Source organism: Centruroides sculpturatus, unplaced genomic scaffold, assembly GCF_000671375.1.
Source record: "Centruroides sculpturatus isolate CEXI.00-Female unplaced genomic scaffold, Cexi_2.0 scaffold341, whole genome shotgun sequence".
NCBI lineage: Eukaryota > Metazoa > Arthropoda > Arachnida > Scorpiones > Buthidae > Centruroides > Centruroides sculpturatus.
In genome coordinates, this window is record NW_019384623.1 from 481,870 (window position 1) to 497,423 (window position 15,554).

A 15,554-nucleotide genomic window follows, 5' to 3' on the forward strand; every position below is an offset into this window, starting at 1 on the left:
ATAAAAAAAAAAAAAAAAGGGAAGAATTAACAAGTTTTAAAATAATCAAAAGCAAATCTCTCAATTTATAAAACTTCGTATCAATTATGAAAAAATGCCTAATAAAAACCACATTAAATTATTTTTCATATTTTTAAACGCCATTTTTATATATATTTTGTAAAATTATAAATATAAGCAGTTATTTAGATTATTTTAGATACCAGTTTCCAGCAGGTATGATATGGTATATAAATATGTTCGATTTGAAAAATAATTCGACATAAAAAAATTAAAAGAAATAGTCTTACCTAATGAATACATTGAATGTGATTCGCAGGTACCCCCGCATTCTAATACATCGGATAACCTTTTTGGATTTACGCATAATCCGTGATTGGAATCGTTCTTTTTCAATTCTCCTACTTCAATTACTTTTGGCAACGTGTTGCACCCTATTACACCTAAAAGTAAACATTTCTATTTATTTGAAACTACGTAAATAAATTCAATATATATATATATATATTGAATTTATATATACTCACACACACTTGTATATTTTTTAAACTTACCAAAAGTTGCATTACATATTGTACAACAATTATCTTTATCCAATATCAAATTTTCCTGAAAGAAAAAGGCAAAATTAAGTTGTATAAAAACAGTTTTCCAGTTGCAATTAATTAATCTAAGTACTCTAAGTCTTAATATTCTGTAATAGTTTTATAAAAGCTATTTAAAAGCATTAGATGATGGTGATGATGATGATGATGTTGAATTCTCAATAGAAGAATTCACTTATACGTAAAATCCTGTGATTATCGTAATTAAATTTATATCTGAAAAAACCGACAAATTTCCGGTTATTTTTTTCTATGTAATGCCTTTTGGAAAACTTGTTTAGAAACCTACTGTCGATTTTAGCGCACATTAACCTATATACAATGAATAAAAACTATGTTAATTCACTTTAAAGCTTATGTTGCCAACCGTTCTCCATTGAAGTGTTTTGTTCTCTCATCTTTCTTTGCAGTACAATTTTAATTGTCTGTTTCTGTTTAATATTTTTATTATTAGCTCTGAAACACTTCTGACAGATGTCGTTGTAATATTTTATTTTCTTATTCTAAAATAATAGTTCGTCTTTATTGCTCACTAGAGTAACAAAAAGAGAACAAACACTGCCATCAATGTATGACAAGCAAATAAAATTTAGACTCAGTTAGGATGGTGGCGTGAAGCAGTTAATAATTTGAATCATGAGCGTCCCCAGAGCAGGACAAACGGAACACTTACCCTTCCCTGGGATTGAGTAAATTCCATAAATTAGCCTATAATCGTAAAAATTACTGATATAGATAACCTTACAATCCTCGATGACGAAGCGATGATGAAATACTGTATTCTATAACGTATGTACTTGTGAAAAACCCTAAAAATTAACTACAACTAAAATTAAATAACAACATAATTAAAAAAATTTATTGATGTAATTATTTGTCTCCAAACTTTTTACCCCTTAGAAAATTTTCTGTGGATGCCTGTGATTCTAACATTGAGTTCTAACATAACAATTCAATTTATTATTTATTTAATGTTTCATACTTTAATTAATCAACAAATATTTATAACAAGCCACTTTGTTATAAATGTCCTCTTTTTCATACAAGAAAATTGGCAACCCTATGTAACAGTAGAGTTATGCACAACTTCTGTAATAAAATCAACAACAATGACATTAATGGCAAATACTGTTATATCTACACAGAAAAACAAATTATTATACAATTTGTAGGATAATCATTCTAGAACCATACCACATATGTTGTCACATCAACTGTAATTCATCTGGACTTCAGATAGTTCTTCAAATTTTAAACATGTAGTATATTCAAAATATACAACAAATACTATCCAAATTAAAAATCCTTTTTGAGTTTAAGATTTACTACAATCATACTATTATTATTATGATATTTGAAGTCCATCTAACAAAAATAAACTTTCCAATCATTTTTTATGACAGTCAGTCTCCTTAACAATTAAAACATGTGACATGATAATTACAATGCAAGTACGCTATAAATTATTGCTCTTTTCATCACCATAAAGTGAATTTTGATAAATACAATTAAAATAATTCTAAAAGGCATCTATAACTTAAAAGTGTGATGTTTTGTTTTGTTCACACACACACAAAAATCTAACAATAAGTTGCCTAACATTCCCACTATCAAGAGATTTTATTTAAAAAATTAAACTTTTATACTGTATTATTGATCACACTATTAATAAATAAATTATGTGTGGCACTACCTGCTACGAGATTTTATCATATATATTTTTATATTATTAATTATTACAAAATGGCAAAATGCTTAATTTTGAAAGTTCATATACGTTTTATAAAAAATTGTAAATGATATTAACGAGTAAAATTTTCCAACCCCTCTTGAAATATGATATGTGAAACTATATCTTCCCACCCCTCGACCTTTAACCACCAAAATTTAATAGCATCAATACCCTTTTATACAAGCTACCATGCCAATTTTCGCTTCTTAATCCTGTTATATTAAACGAAATTCATTATTTTGACTTTTGGATTTTTAGACAGTCTCAAAATGACATTTGCAAAAAGAAAAAAAAAAAAAAACAGGAAGGGTCATATCTGGCATGATTTCAATATGTTTCCTTGTTATGTATAAATAACAGCCAGGAAAGTAAAACGAAAAAATTCCATGGATGTGTATGTATGTGTGTATGTGTGTTGGTTTGCATGATTCCTGCAGGAAATGTAATTGTTCTTTTTAAATGATTCAATACTGATAACCCAGAATATAAACTAATTAATCTGAATTAAATCAAGCAATTTTCTTGTTCTTTTGCTGCATTATATTTAGCATTAAATTTTGCCAAATCTATAACTATGTTGCTTGATACTGAAATTACCCCACCTAGAGAGAGTTATCATATCAGCATGTACAGTACTCATATGTGTATGTGTCCAGAAATTATGCAAACCTTATGATTAAGCAGAAAAATCACATAATGTGTATTAGATTTAAAAGGAAAAATACAAGTATTTTTTCAACTGTTGCAGATATTACAGAAAAGTACAATAATGTATGAAGGATTTGTTTAGTTTTCTGAATGATCAAATATGATTCACAGAGCTTGTCATCCCTATCAGCAATGAATATACTCATAGTTTAGAGTGCAAGATAATAGGACTTGTAAAGCTGGATGTTTGACATTATATATCATATCCCATTTGAGATGTGATATGCAGAATAATGAAACAATCTTGGTAACAGTAGTTATAAAAATACACACACAGTAATCATAGAGGACTGATCTAGTTAGGTAGATGCCTATATAGACTAAATCAATATATTCATTGTCAGGCAGTTATGGGGTCACTATCAATTGCAATAAGCATTGATAAACTGTAGCTACTATTATATGACATTTCTGTATGACTTGGACAATAATTAGGAAACTTCAGAGCAGGCTTGTACTTTTGGTGCTTGTTATAATGGTTATTATGGACTAAAATCATTGTCAAGCTTGGCTGAAGTGGTGCCAGAAGAAAGTGTCTGACAACACAAATAGCAACATCTTGTATTCAGCAATGAGTCCAGATTATTCCTTGATACTAATGATCAATATATATCTGGAGTGATGTAGGCAAAGAGCAGACATCATCTGCAAATATCAGGCTGCTCTCCCATAACAGTAGAGTTATGCACAACTTCTGTCCTTCTATCAAAACACATTAGTAATAAAATATATCTTGATACACATAACAGAACTGAAAAAAATCTAATAACACATTGATGAAGTTCTACAAATAGTTTTATTGTCATTTCTGAATGGTATCCTGTTAATAATTTTTCAGGTTACACCTATATTGCTACCATCGTCAGACCTTGTCTGCAAGATAGCCATATGATTCCATATGCAATGTGATCTTTGGAACTTTTATTGTTTCTAAAATGAAATAAAAAATAAATGCATCTGTAAGTATTTTATATAGTTATTAGGTTTGCAATACACTCACTCACAGATATAAAGTAGTTTGAAGACATATAGTTTTCTAAATGTATTTTGCAATATTTTGGACATATATACATTTGGTCTAATAATTCAGAGTCAAATGTCATCCAATGTCTCATACTGTGTGATCTCTAAAAATTTTGCAGATTATGTAGTTGAAACAGATTTATGTAGTTGGAAATTAAATCTTTTGTTATTCTTGATAATATATGCCTATAATGGTTGACTAATGTCTGAGTAAGGTAATCTAAATATCCAGCAATGTACGGTATTGTATTGTCCTTTACACACTCTCAGTAACAAGAATAAATCATAAATAGCTTGCAATAAATGTATAAAATTACTACCAGTATTATATATAAAATATAAAAGAAAGATTATGAAAATAAAAATAATAATTTTTATATGCTTAATTTCTCTAAAACTCAACTGTTATCTTTGATAATTCATACAGTTCTTTTACAAATTACAAATTTCTGACTGAATGTTTAGTCTGTGAAGGAAAATTATTGTTTCAGAAAAAAAATATGTATATGTTCTAAATTATTTATTTGTATATTTTGTGCTTTCTATTTTAGTTGTTTTTAAAAGCCCAAAATCTCATAAATTAATTTTTAGGAAAGTTAGAAAGTGTTAAACTTAGATTATTTAAGAAAGAAATTCATAATAATTTTATATAGTCTAATATTTATAATTATAATGTGATAAATACTATATTCTGAAAAGTATAACTACTTCTTAACTATCAAATGATTTAGTTTAATTCATAAATTGGTTGAGCAATTTATGAATTAACTACAATATATGATTATCTTTTATTGGTACAGGTAAATTTTCGAAAGAAACAGCTCTGTATAGTTTCTTTCAAAATTAAAAAGTATACTTTTTTCCTCACCTCTGGACAGTCTTCTCGAATGGGCAGGCATGTTTGTTTTACTATAGTTAATTCATTATCTACTAATTTGCACTCATACTTTTGGCATCTGTCAACTGGATTACTCCATGTTTCATTCAATGAATATAAAGTATCGAAGTGAAAACAATGAGTTTTTATGCATTTCCCACAACATTCATTTACTGATGGTAACTGTTGTTCTTCTCCCTATGTTTAATTAATAAAAAAAATATAATTTATTTTTATGATATTAGGAAAAATATAAATTTATGCAACTTCTTACATTTCAATGTTTATAACCAAATTTTTGCATATATAGTTAAAATAAATATAGAAAATTTTATTTCAATAATAATAAAGATTCTGGAGGTGCATTTCTGACCATCTTTGACAGTCCAACTTGGAATTTCATAACTTTCTTTGCATTTCTATAAATTAAAATGATTCTTTGTACACAATATTAGTTTTATATATTATTTACATTTATTTGACCTATAAATTAAAAAATAATTCATAGTAAGATAAAATATATAATTTTAAAATAATGGGAAACAAAATAATAGGTATTCTCAAAAATAGGCAAATGGTGATTGAAATCAATTATTTGGATACAAATAACTGATTTATATAGATTGTATAATAATGTTGTGCAGGAATGAGGATCAAAACTTTGACATCTTGCTGTACATAAACTATTTGATTTTGAGATTTTGGATATTTCTGGTAATGTACTTAGACTTTTATTTGACTTTACAATTGTTTTTCTTTGAGAAATCAGCTTTTACTCAAGCATTTTTTATCATTGAGTCAGCAAAGACAATGCAGTTTTATTATGAGTATATCAGATAATTTTGAGGCTACTCAACTTACATTTTTTCAGATGTATTTATACATTATTCTCATTCATTTCTAACAGGTTTCATTCTAATCAACAGAGAATTATAAATAAAATAATATGATGATTTCTTGAGGCTAATTTATAAATTTGAATAAAAGATGTTAAAATTTATCTTTTATTTGTAATAAAAACAGAATGATGGTATAATTAAAATAATACCAAAAATCATTTTAAATTCAAAAATAAACTTGGCAGATTATGACATAGTGATCAATTAAACAGAATATTAAAAATAGCAGTTTAATATATACACCATTATTTCTTAAAGACAAGAAAAAATAATGTAATGTTGTGTCTTTATGTTCGTATATAGATATATTTAGTTTATAGTTTTCTTTTATTTTTCTTTTCTATTGCTATTTCATCACTTTATATCATTTTGTGTTGGACTCAATATGGATTAGTTTCTCCTTCTGAAGATGAGAACATTGTTTTCTTTGCCTGAAGATGCAATTTACTGTAAGCACTTTCAACATTGATAAAATGTTGAAAGTGCTTACAATAATGTTATAATAAAAACTGTTTAATGCCGATAGACAATGGTCATTCTTTAATTGGATAATATTTTGGTGTGTTGAATCTAATCCATTCTATGATCAGAACTGTTTTAGCATGGTTGGGAGATGGCAACTAGAACCATAACACTTGAGAAAAGAAAAGGACAAAAAGGTTGTGGTCAGTGGAATATTAAGGATTTTTGAGGTCATATGCATGAAGTTGACTGACCAGTCAGACAACTGATGATAGTTGCTTTGGAAATGTAATGTAGAATGAGTATGATCGGTCTAGTGGGTTATAATTTGAATCAGGGCAATTGAGAGTTTATATGGGGTCCAGGGATAAAGGTGTATTGTTGGATTTTTTTTTATTAAAGATTTTTTATGTTTTTGCAAATTGAGTCTGTTATTTATGTATGTGTACTTTCAAGGAAGGTTTTTCTTATGTCAGTCTTACATTTTAATAAAATATAGATCATTCGATAGAAAAAAATAAGACAACCCATATTTCTTCTTTTATCTGTTAGATCAGTCAGTCATTTGCAAGAAATAGAATTCTAAAATGTTCTAATGTACAGTAATTCTTATAGAAATATAGTGCTATTGACACAGTGGTACCATTGTTGAGCTTGTAAGCTTGTTGAGGGATTTATTCCTGTTTTGCGATGTATTGATTCTACTTTTTATGGTTTAATGTAAATGTAAAAGAAAAATAAAATGTTTAAGGCAAATTAACTGTTTACAATGAGCACATGAAATGAAGGCATTTCTATCACAATCTTCTAATGAGCACTTTGTTTCAGGAAATGTAAAATTTATATTGATAAAATTAGAAAAAGTTGTTAATATATGCATGGCAAAGAGAACATTACATGTGTTTAAAAATAGAGCACATAACTGGTTATATGTAAATGATAAGTGATTTAGAAAATAAAGTTTTTGTTATTTAATTTAAAAATGATTACATCATGAACTTCACTCTGATTATTTCCTGTTTTCACCTTGTTATAACCTTGAATTGCCTAAAGAAATAGAAAGCATTTAGAGACCATACATACATTGTTGCCTTTGGTAGGATAATAAAAATACATGATCTCTCTCCTTCAGGCAAATTTTCAGTATATAATGCATAATTCTTTTGTCTATGAACATTATAAGAGAATTATTTTGTCACCAATAACTCTGGATAGGCAGTTTTTTTATCCAGTTAACAACACTCATATTTCTATGTGAATTATATTAGAACTTTTTAGAACCCTATTCTCACAAACCTGCCAGATAAAAGAAAAAATGTGAGTTTTCTTATTTTTTCCTCCTATCGAATAATATATATTTTATTAAAATGTAAGACTGACATGAGAAAACTCTCTCTTGTCAGTATCTATGCAATAATATTACAAATCTCACAATACAATCTTTTCTTACTTTATATGTGAAATAACATTTATATAGAATTTGTGAACTTCTGAATATTGGCAATGAAAATGGTTGATAATTTTAAAAAACTTCAGCAACGAGTTGCATAACTTTCCCGGCAACATTTGGTGGTGTCATCTGTTATGATAATTTATTATAAAATGGCAAAAAGCTTAATTTTGAGGGTAGAGATGGGTTTTATAAAAACTGTAAATGCTAATAATGAGTTAAAATGTTATTACGTCTGACCCTACTAAATATACACATAACCCCCTTTATCTCCCCACCCCTCAACCTTTATTCACCAAATTTTAGTAGCATAAATCTCCCTAATAAACTTCTCTGTAAAATTTCAGAAATTTTTGACAAAAAGCACAGAAGTTATTAAGCTTAAAATAGGGTGAACAAATTCATGATCCCCACACACACAAACAGAAACATCCATGCATACAGAAAACTTCAAATTTCTTTTGCATTTCTCAATGTTTCAAGATCCTAAATCCAAAAATGTAAAAATATGGGGGCGGTCATATTTTACCATTTGCCTTACTTTCCCTTTGTTATATATAACAGAGCTGGAAAAGTAAAAATAGCTATTTTATCTTTGCAGAACAATTTAAATTTACTGAAAACATATTAGTTAAATATTCAGAATTCAGTTACAGTAGAGCCTCGAAAACTCGGCCTAATGTGGACCGAAGAGTGGCCGAGTTTGTGAAAATGCCGGGTTATCGGGAATGGGGTTAAAAAAATAAGTATGAGTGTTTCCTCAGAAAATACTGTACTGTACTTGTATGTATTGTTTACTTGAGAATACAATAGAGAATAAACTGCCCAAATACCCTTAAACAAAGGAAAAGTATGTCTTTTATGAAGGCATAGAACCTTTACTACATGAAAATGAAAATTAATGAATACACTGTACAGTAATTTACCTGATAAGACAGACCTCAGAAAAATACTTTACAAGGCATAAAGCTGTCTTTATCATGAAAATTAATTAACTAAGGATTTTTTTGCCCTGCCAGGGTGTGGCCGAGTTATCTGGACTGCTGGGTTATCGAGTGCCGAGTTTTCAAGGCTCTACTGTACTAAGTACTATTAATAAAGCCACTCACTTGCCAAATCAATTAACTCCAAAAAAACAAAAAGTAGGAAAATTGAAAATATAAATTATTTAAAAAAATTCTTTTTAAAAACTTTAAATTTAAATAAACATTGTAGAATTTATTCTTACATACCATTATATTAAAGTATAGTATTAATGTAATGATATATAAAATTAGTTATGCAAAAAATGTAATAATAATAACGATTGTTATCAAGGATTATAAATATTAATTACAAGTTACTAAAATGTCTAATCCATTCTATTATATAATTGAGCCATTCACAGGCCAAATCAATTTATATCAAGGATTTACAAATGGAGTTAATCGATTTGGCCTGTGAATGGCTCAATTATAGAATGGATTAGACCTTTTAGTAACTTGTAATTAATATTTTATGTTATTCGAATATTTTAATGTATTTGGTTTATTTTATAAACCTGCTTCAAACCTGAAACAGGTTTATAAAATAAACTGAAAATGTTTGTTATACAAATTCTGCTTTCTGGATTTATGTAATGTGTGGATTTTATTACTAAATAGCATTTCTAGCTGTAATCTTGAAATAAAACTAATATTTTAATTTAATAACTTTAAATATTAACATTTTAATACCTTCTCACAGCTGCATTCTTCTTTCTTTACAATCTTCAAAGCTTGACCACTAGGAGAAACTGCACATTCAAATATTTGGCAGGGATCACTCTTGTTTTGCCATTGATCTCCAATCTATTGCAACCAGAAAAGTTCATATTTTATACTTTTTTTTATAAAAAAAATAAATGTCTATTTTCTATATTAAGTATTTAATATACTGGTATGATAAATGTTAGTAATATGCTAAACACAGAAATAAAATTATCTATCATACGTAACAATTCAAAATAAATTTTGTTCTTAACTTAATAATGTAAAAAATTAACATTATAATTAAATGTGTTGACATTTGCTGAGAAATTAAATAAAGTTTAATTTAACTAAATTTTAGAACAGAATACACACAAAACAATTTACAATTTAGGTGAATATATTGAAAAAATATGTTTAGTTAAAGAAGAATAATTCTGGATTATAGATAGACAGTTATTTTGATAATTAGAAAGAAGTGTACAATAATACCTCGACTTACGCGAACCTGGAGTTATGCAATTTTCAAATCTTGTCGATTTGTCTTTTGTTTGAGCGCCACGCAACTCTTGATTACTCACTCCCCCCACACTATTGTTCGGCTTACATGTTTGGACGTGTCGCATGGAATCGATGCATAGCTACAATTTATTTTGCGCTATTTATTTCTGTGTTTGTTATATCTATGGAGACTTCAGACTCTATGTGGTGATTTCTTGTAACCGTAAACGAATCAAAAGATGAAATAAGATTAACGAGAACATTTATTAGCTTACATACATCCGACTTGGATTTTGCACAAATTGCGGAATTATACCCCGACTTATGTGAATTCGACTTACACGGTTATTGCTCGGTCCCACCTATCACGTAAGTTCAGGGTATTACTGTAAAATTATTATTAATGCACTTGCCTTATATATGTTGCCATTTTCATCCTTACAATTTACATAAATCAATTCTGGACAACATCGATTAGGTTGATATAAATCCATTATCTCATAGTCCTACAATGTAATATTAAATATTAATTTAGAAAAACAGTACTAAATTATTTACATTATTTTATTATTAAATGTTCATGTAAAAAATTGATTATTGTTAAACTATAATATAAAAAGAAAGATACAATTTTCAATTTACAATTCAATATACAATCATCTCAGTTGTACCGAGTATTTAAAAAAATTGTTATATTAAAATTCTTTTAAATAAAATACTACCTAATTATTACTTACTTGAAATATTCAATAAAAATCATTCCAAGAAAAATCTAATAATTTAACACCTATTTTAACATAAATACTCCAGAAAAGATAGCAGTTTAATGTAAGTGACTCCTTTAATTTAGTATGAGTTTATATTTGATTATGCATGATGTATTTATTATTAATGTACATTTATTTTACATATAAATGCTTTTTTTTAATTTAAGAAAGTAACAAGAATCACAGTTAACAGTTTTTCTTGCTGTTAAACAATGAACAATAAACTACCTCAGACAAAAGTAAATAACTTAATTTACAATGTTTAATAAAAGTGATGAACATACTTAATGCCAAACTTGTACAATTAATAAATATGCATTGTTTTCAGCATTAGTTTAGTTCAATTCAAATAAGAATAGGCATGCAAATACTTTCATCATTTCACAAATGTTGTCTTCAGATAAAATAGAACTTATTTAAAATAAAAACAAAATATAAGTGAATACACCAGTAAGTTTTAAATAGTTCTTAATGATTTTTAAACAAATCTACGAATCTAAGCCAAACAATTGCTGAAATGAATTGGGACACTTACTGCTACTATTAATAATTAAATTCTAAGTACAGTGGTGCCTCGTATAATGTACTTAATCTGTTCCAGGTGCACGTCCGTTAAGTGAAAAGTCTGTTATAAGAAACACATTTTTCCATAGAAATACATGTTAAAACATATAATTCGTTCCGCAGCATAAAATAACCGTACCGTACCATAAAACAAAATGAAAATGGAGCATTCACCAATTATTCCAGGTAGATGTTGTGAGGAGGAGGTGGAGGAACACTTTCTTCACACATTCAGACATATACAGACTTTTTACACATTGCAGCAGGTCTCTTTTTATTGTTTTTTAATCGAAGTCAGATTCAGGAAAGACTACCGCAGCTTGCAGAGTGAACTCCTCTTGTTCCATCCTTTGTTTTTTGGTAGCTGACTTCTATAAAAACATGTTCAAGGTGGTCTGTTTCTCTCTCTTCTTCAATACATGTTGGAAATGACGTGCAAGAATGTCATTGTAGAGATCATTGATTTTGTTGGCCTCAGCTCTGTTTGGATAATAATTGTTGGTAAACTCCTGAACCTCTCCCCAGTTGGCAAGGAAGTTTTTGTCAACTTTCACTCCTTCTGATGATTTCTTGCTTTGTTTCAATTGAAATCGCCTTTCTGTTTTTTTACAAGCCATGATTTGCACAACACTTGAATAAATGTAAATATCCTGCACTGAGATGATGTACGTAATAAACAAGAGAGCAAGCCGAATCCCAATGGGAGCTCTGTACTTCAGATATACTAATAATATATTCTAATAATACTAATATATTATAAAAATAGCAGATTGTCATTGGCAACAGCAAAAGAGTGGAATCATCATTCGCACTTGTTTGCAGAAAGTCCATTGTTACCTCACGTTCGCAGCCAGTCTGTTGCTCGAGTCACGTAACGGCCAAACAGAAAGTCTGTTGTTTGCAGCGTCTGTGATACGAAACACCACTGTAATTTGGTACTAAATCATCAAACACCTGATGCTGAGAAAAACCGTTTATTAAAGAAACATTAACATTTATGACCTAATATGATAGACCATCTTCAGATGCAAGTATTCTCAAACGTATTTAACTTAATATTTAAACGTCAGAACGTTCAAATACTTTTACGTTTAAATCAAAATACTGGATAAAATAACAAATAAATTACAAAATAAAACAAATATAGTAAATGAACTAATACAATAACAATGTAAATAATGTACTAAAATAAAAAATAACATATATAAAATATAAATAAAATAAAATAAATACACAAAAAATGCCATTAAGTATAAGGGCAGGTGCGAGCTAAGAATCTTTGCGTTTTCGTTTTTCTTTTATGTAGAACTTCCATGTGGAAGCTAGATCCTCTACATACCTGGCATTAATACAACCATCTTTTAATTTACTTTTATACATTTTGAGTTTTTCTTCATGCATTGCCAATGATGGAGAATGCATAGTCCTGAGGATAGTTGCTTCATTCCATTTAACCACAGAGTCCTCTGCTTGTGCCATACAGGATAATACTGTGTTGCAGTGTCCTTTGTTAATATCGTATTTGTGCTCCTTAAGTCTGGTAGCCAAATTCTTTCTTGTAACCCCAATATAGTCTTTCTTAATTCCTGATTTTCAAACGAAATTTTATATATTCTTGCTTTTTCTTCTTTTTTAATCATGTCTTTATAATTTCTTAAAATACTGTATATCAGTTTATACAGTATGGAGATTTTAAACTGTTAATCAGTTTAAAATCTCCAAGTTCACATATAATCGAAACATCAAGAACATCATGAAACAAGTATCTGACAGAAAACGCTCAAAAATGATTTTCAAAAGAGTGCCTAATATATATGGTATTTTAAAAAATGATAAAGACATGATTAAATAAGAAGAAAAAGCAGGCGTATATAAAATTCCATTTGAAAATCAGGAATTAGGAATTAAGAAAGACTGTGGTGTATCCCACCATGTATAAGTATGTGTTAGTCGATAATATCCTATGTCATCTATATTTTCCTCTTATACTTACATAACCCGCACTATTTTTCCTCTTTGGACTCTTCTGACCTATATGAACTTTCTGAATAGTTTTGGGCTGAAAAGGGGACAACAACCAACAAGGCAGCGTAGGAAGAAGGGACTTTCTTGTTCATTCTGGGAGAAGAAAGCAAGGGGATAATCACATGAGGAAGACGAGGGAGCGAATCTATGCAGTCAGGGAGTGTACGTCGGAAGATTGCCCAATTTTTCGTACAGATAAGGGGGATTTCTTTCTAACCTAACATTTCTATACTTTTTTTTTTCTACCTAGATTATATTAGTTTATAAGTTAAATTAAGTTAGTCATAAGTATTAGTATAATACAGTCACAACGGATTGTGCACTGGTCGGCTTCGGGATCCACACGTGTAACCAGATATATAAGCTTTGTCCACGTGAGAGAAAAAGAGGAACGGTTTACTATCATGTACAGGTTCGAGTTCATGTATTAAAATTAATTTGGTGATAAACTGTAAATAAATAATTTCCTCCATCTTTTGTTGAAATTTGTGTTAACATGTGGTGTATTCTTGTATAATACGGTTTTTCGTTAACCCGTCACACCACAAGACTATATTGGGGTTACAAGAAAGAATTTGGCTACCAGACTTAAGGAGCACAAATACGATATTAACAAAGGACACTGCAACACAGTATTATCCTGTATGGCACAAGCAGAGGACTCTGTGGTTAAATGGAATGAAGCAACTATCCTCAGGACTATGCATTCTCCATCATTGGCAATGCATGAAGAAAAACTCAAAATATATAAAAGTAAATTAAAAAGATGGTTGTATTAATGCCAGGGATGTAGAGGGTCTAGCTTCCACATGGAAGTTCTACATAAAAGAAAAACGAAAACGCAAAGATTCTTAGCTCGCACCTGCCCTTATACTTAATGGCATTTTTTGTGTATTTATTTTATTTTATTTATATTTTATATATGTTATTTTTTATTTTAGTACATTATTTACATTGTTATTGTATTAGTTCATTTACTATATTTGTTTTATTTTGTAATTTATTTGTTATTTTATCCAGTATTTTGATTTAAACGTAAAAGTATTTGAACGTTCTGACGTTTAAATATTAAGTTAAATACGTTTGAGAATACTTGCATCTGAAGATGGTCTATCATATTAGGTCAAAAATGTTAATGTTTCTTTAATAAACGGTTTTTCTCAGCATCAGGTGTTTGATGATTTATTATTTAAGGAGCTAAGTAAGATATTTGGTTAGTAATTTGGTACTAGAGGTAGGCATTAGGCACCATTCTTATTAAATAATTTTATAATTATAATTAAATTAATATTTATGAAATAAGTTAAAATATTCTGGAAGAAATGAAATAAATTGACCATGAGTAACACTTGAATCCACAACTCCCACTAACTGTGTGAATGCATTGCCAGTTATACTATCTGGCAATATAGTTATACAGTTATACTAACTCTTCTCTTCCAGACATATTTAATTTTAGATATAACCATCCACATTTACTCATGGCACAAAGAGGGGACAATTCCTATGCCCATGGCCTATAGTCATCTTTACTATGGCATGGTAAATATATACAAATTTACAAATTTTTTAGATCAAATACAAGTAAAAGCAATGTGAATAAATAAATAATGTTTAATTATATATATATATAGCATTTTTATGTTTTCTTTAATGTTAAAAAATTGGCTTTAATTTGTATGTGATTACTATAATGATCATATATTGTATTATATTTTAAATTTATGATTTTAAAGTGACACCCACAATTCAGGGAGTTCAAGCTTAGACTTATTACATGAGCTTAATGTTGCTATATATAAATATGCCCAAAGAAAAATAACTCTATGATCTGTACATTATTTGAGTAGGGACATTCAGACTATAATGGTATAAAATTATGTTCCAATACATTCTTGAAGAAGTCAGTGGAGAGTCCTATTTACCATCTTGGGGTTCCTTAAAATGGTTTAATAGGTTTCTAGTTGTGGCCACTATATAAAAAAACTTTTGAATCAGTGCTTGAATGTTGCAGGGGGATCATTTAAACACCTGATTTTTCTAGATCAGAAAACTTATCACTGTCATTACAGATAATTCTATACAGAGACAACTGTGGTTTGATGGAAAGAATAATCCTGTGCTTTTTGAAACTAAAAGAACAATTTATAATGTGACCAACCTAAATATGGTATAGAACAGGAATGGCCAATATACACTCCTCGGGCCGGATCT

General features: G+C 28.7%; 1 protein-coding gene across 1 annotated transcript in view; it reads right to left on the bottom strand.

Annotated features, from left to right (window-relative positions):
• The window catches only part of LOC111625545 (hemocytin-like), a 47,759-nt gene that overhangs the window by 7,146 nt on the left and 25,059 nt on the right, over positions 1-15,554 (bottom strand). The window contains exons 8-12 of the mRNA XM_023368709.1: positions 10,398-10,490; positions 9,472-9,585; positions 4,937-5,143; positions 555-609; positions 291-443 (exon numbers count right to left, since the gene is read on the bottom strand). Of these exons, the coding sequence (XP_023224477.1) occupies positions 291-443; positions 555-609; positions 4,937-5,143; positions 9,472-9,585; positions 10,398-10,490 (622 nt within the window). The remainder of the gene's footprint in view (positions 1-290; positions 444-554; positions 610-4,936; positions 5,144-9,471; positions 9,586-10,397; positions 10,491-15,554) is intronic.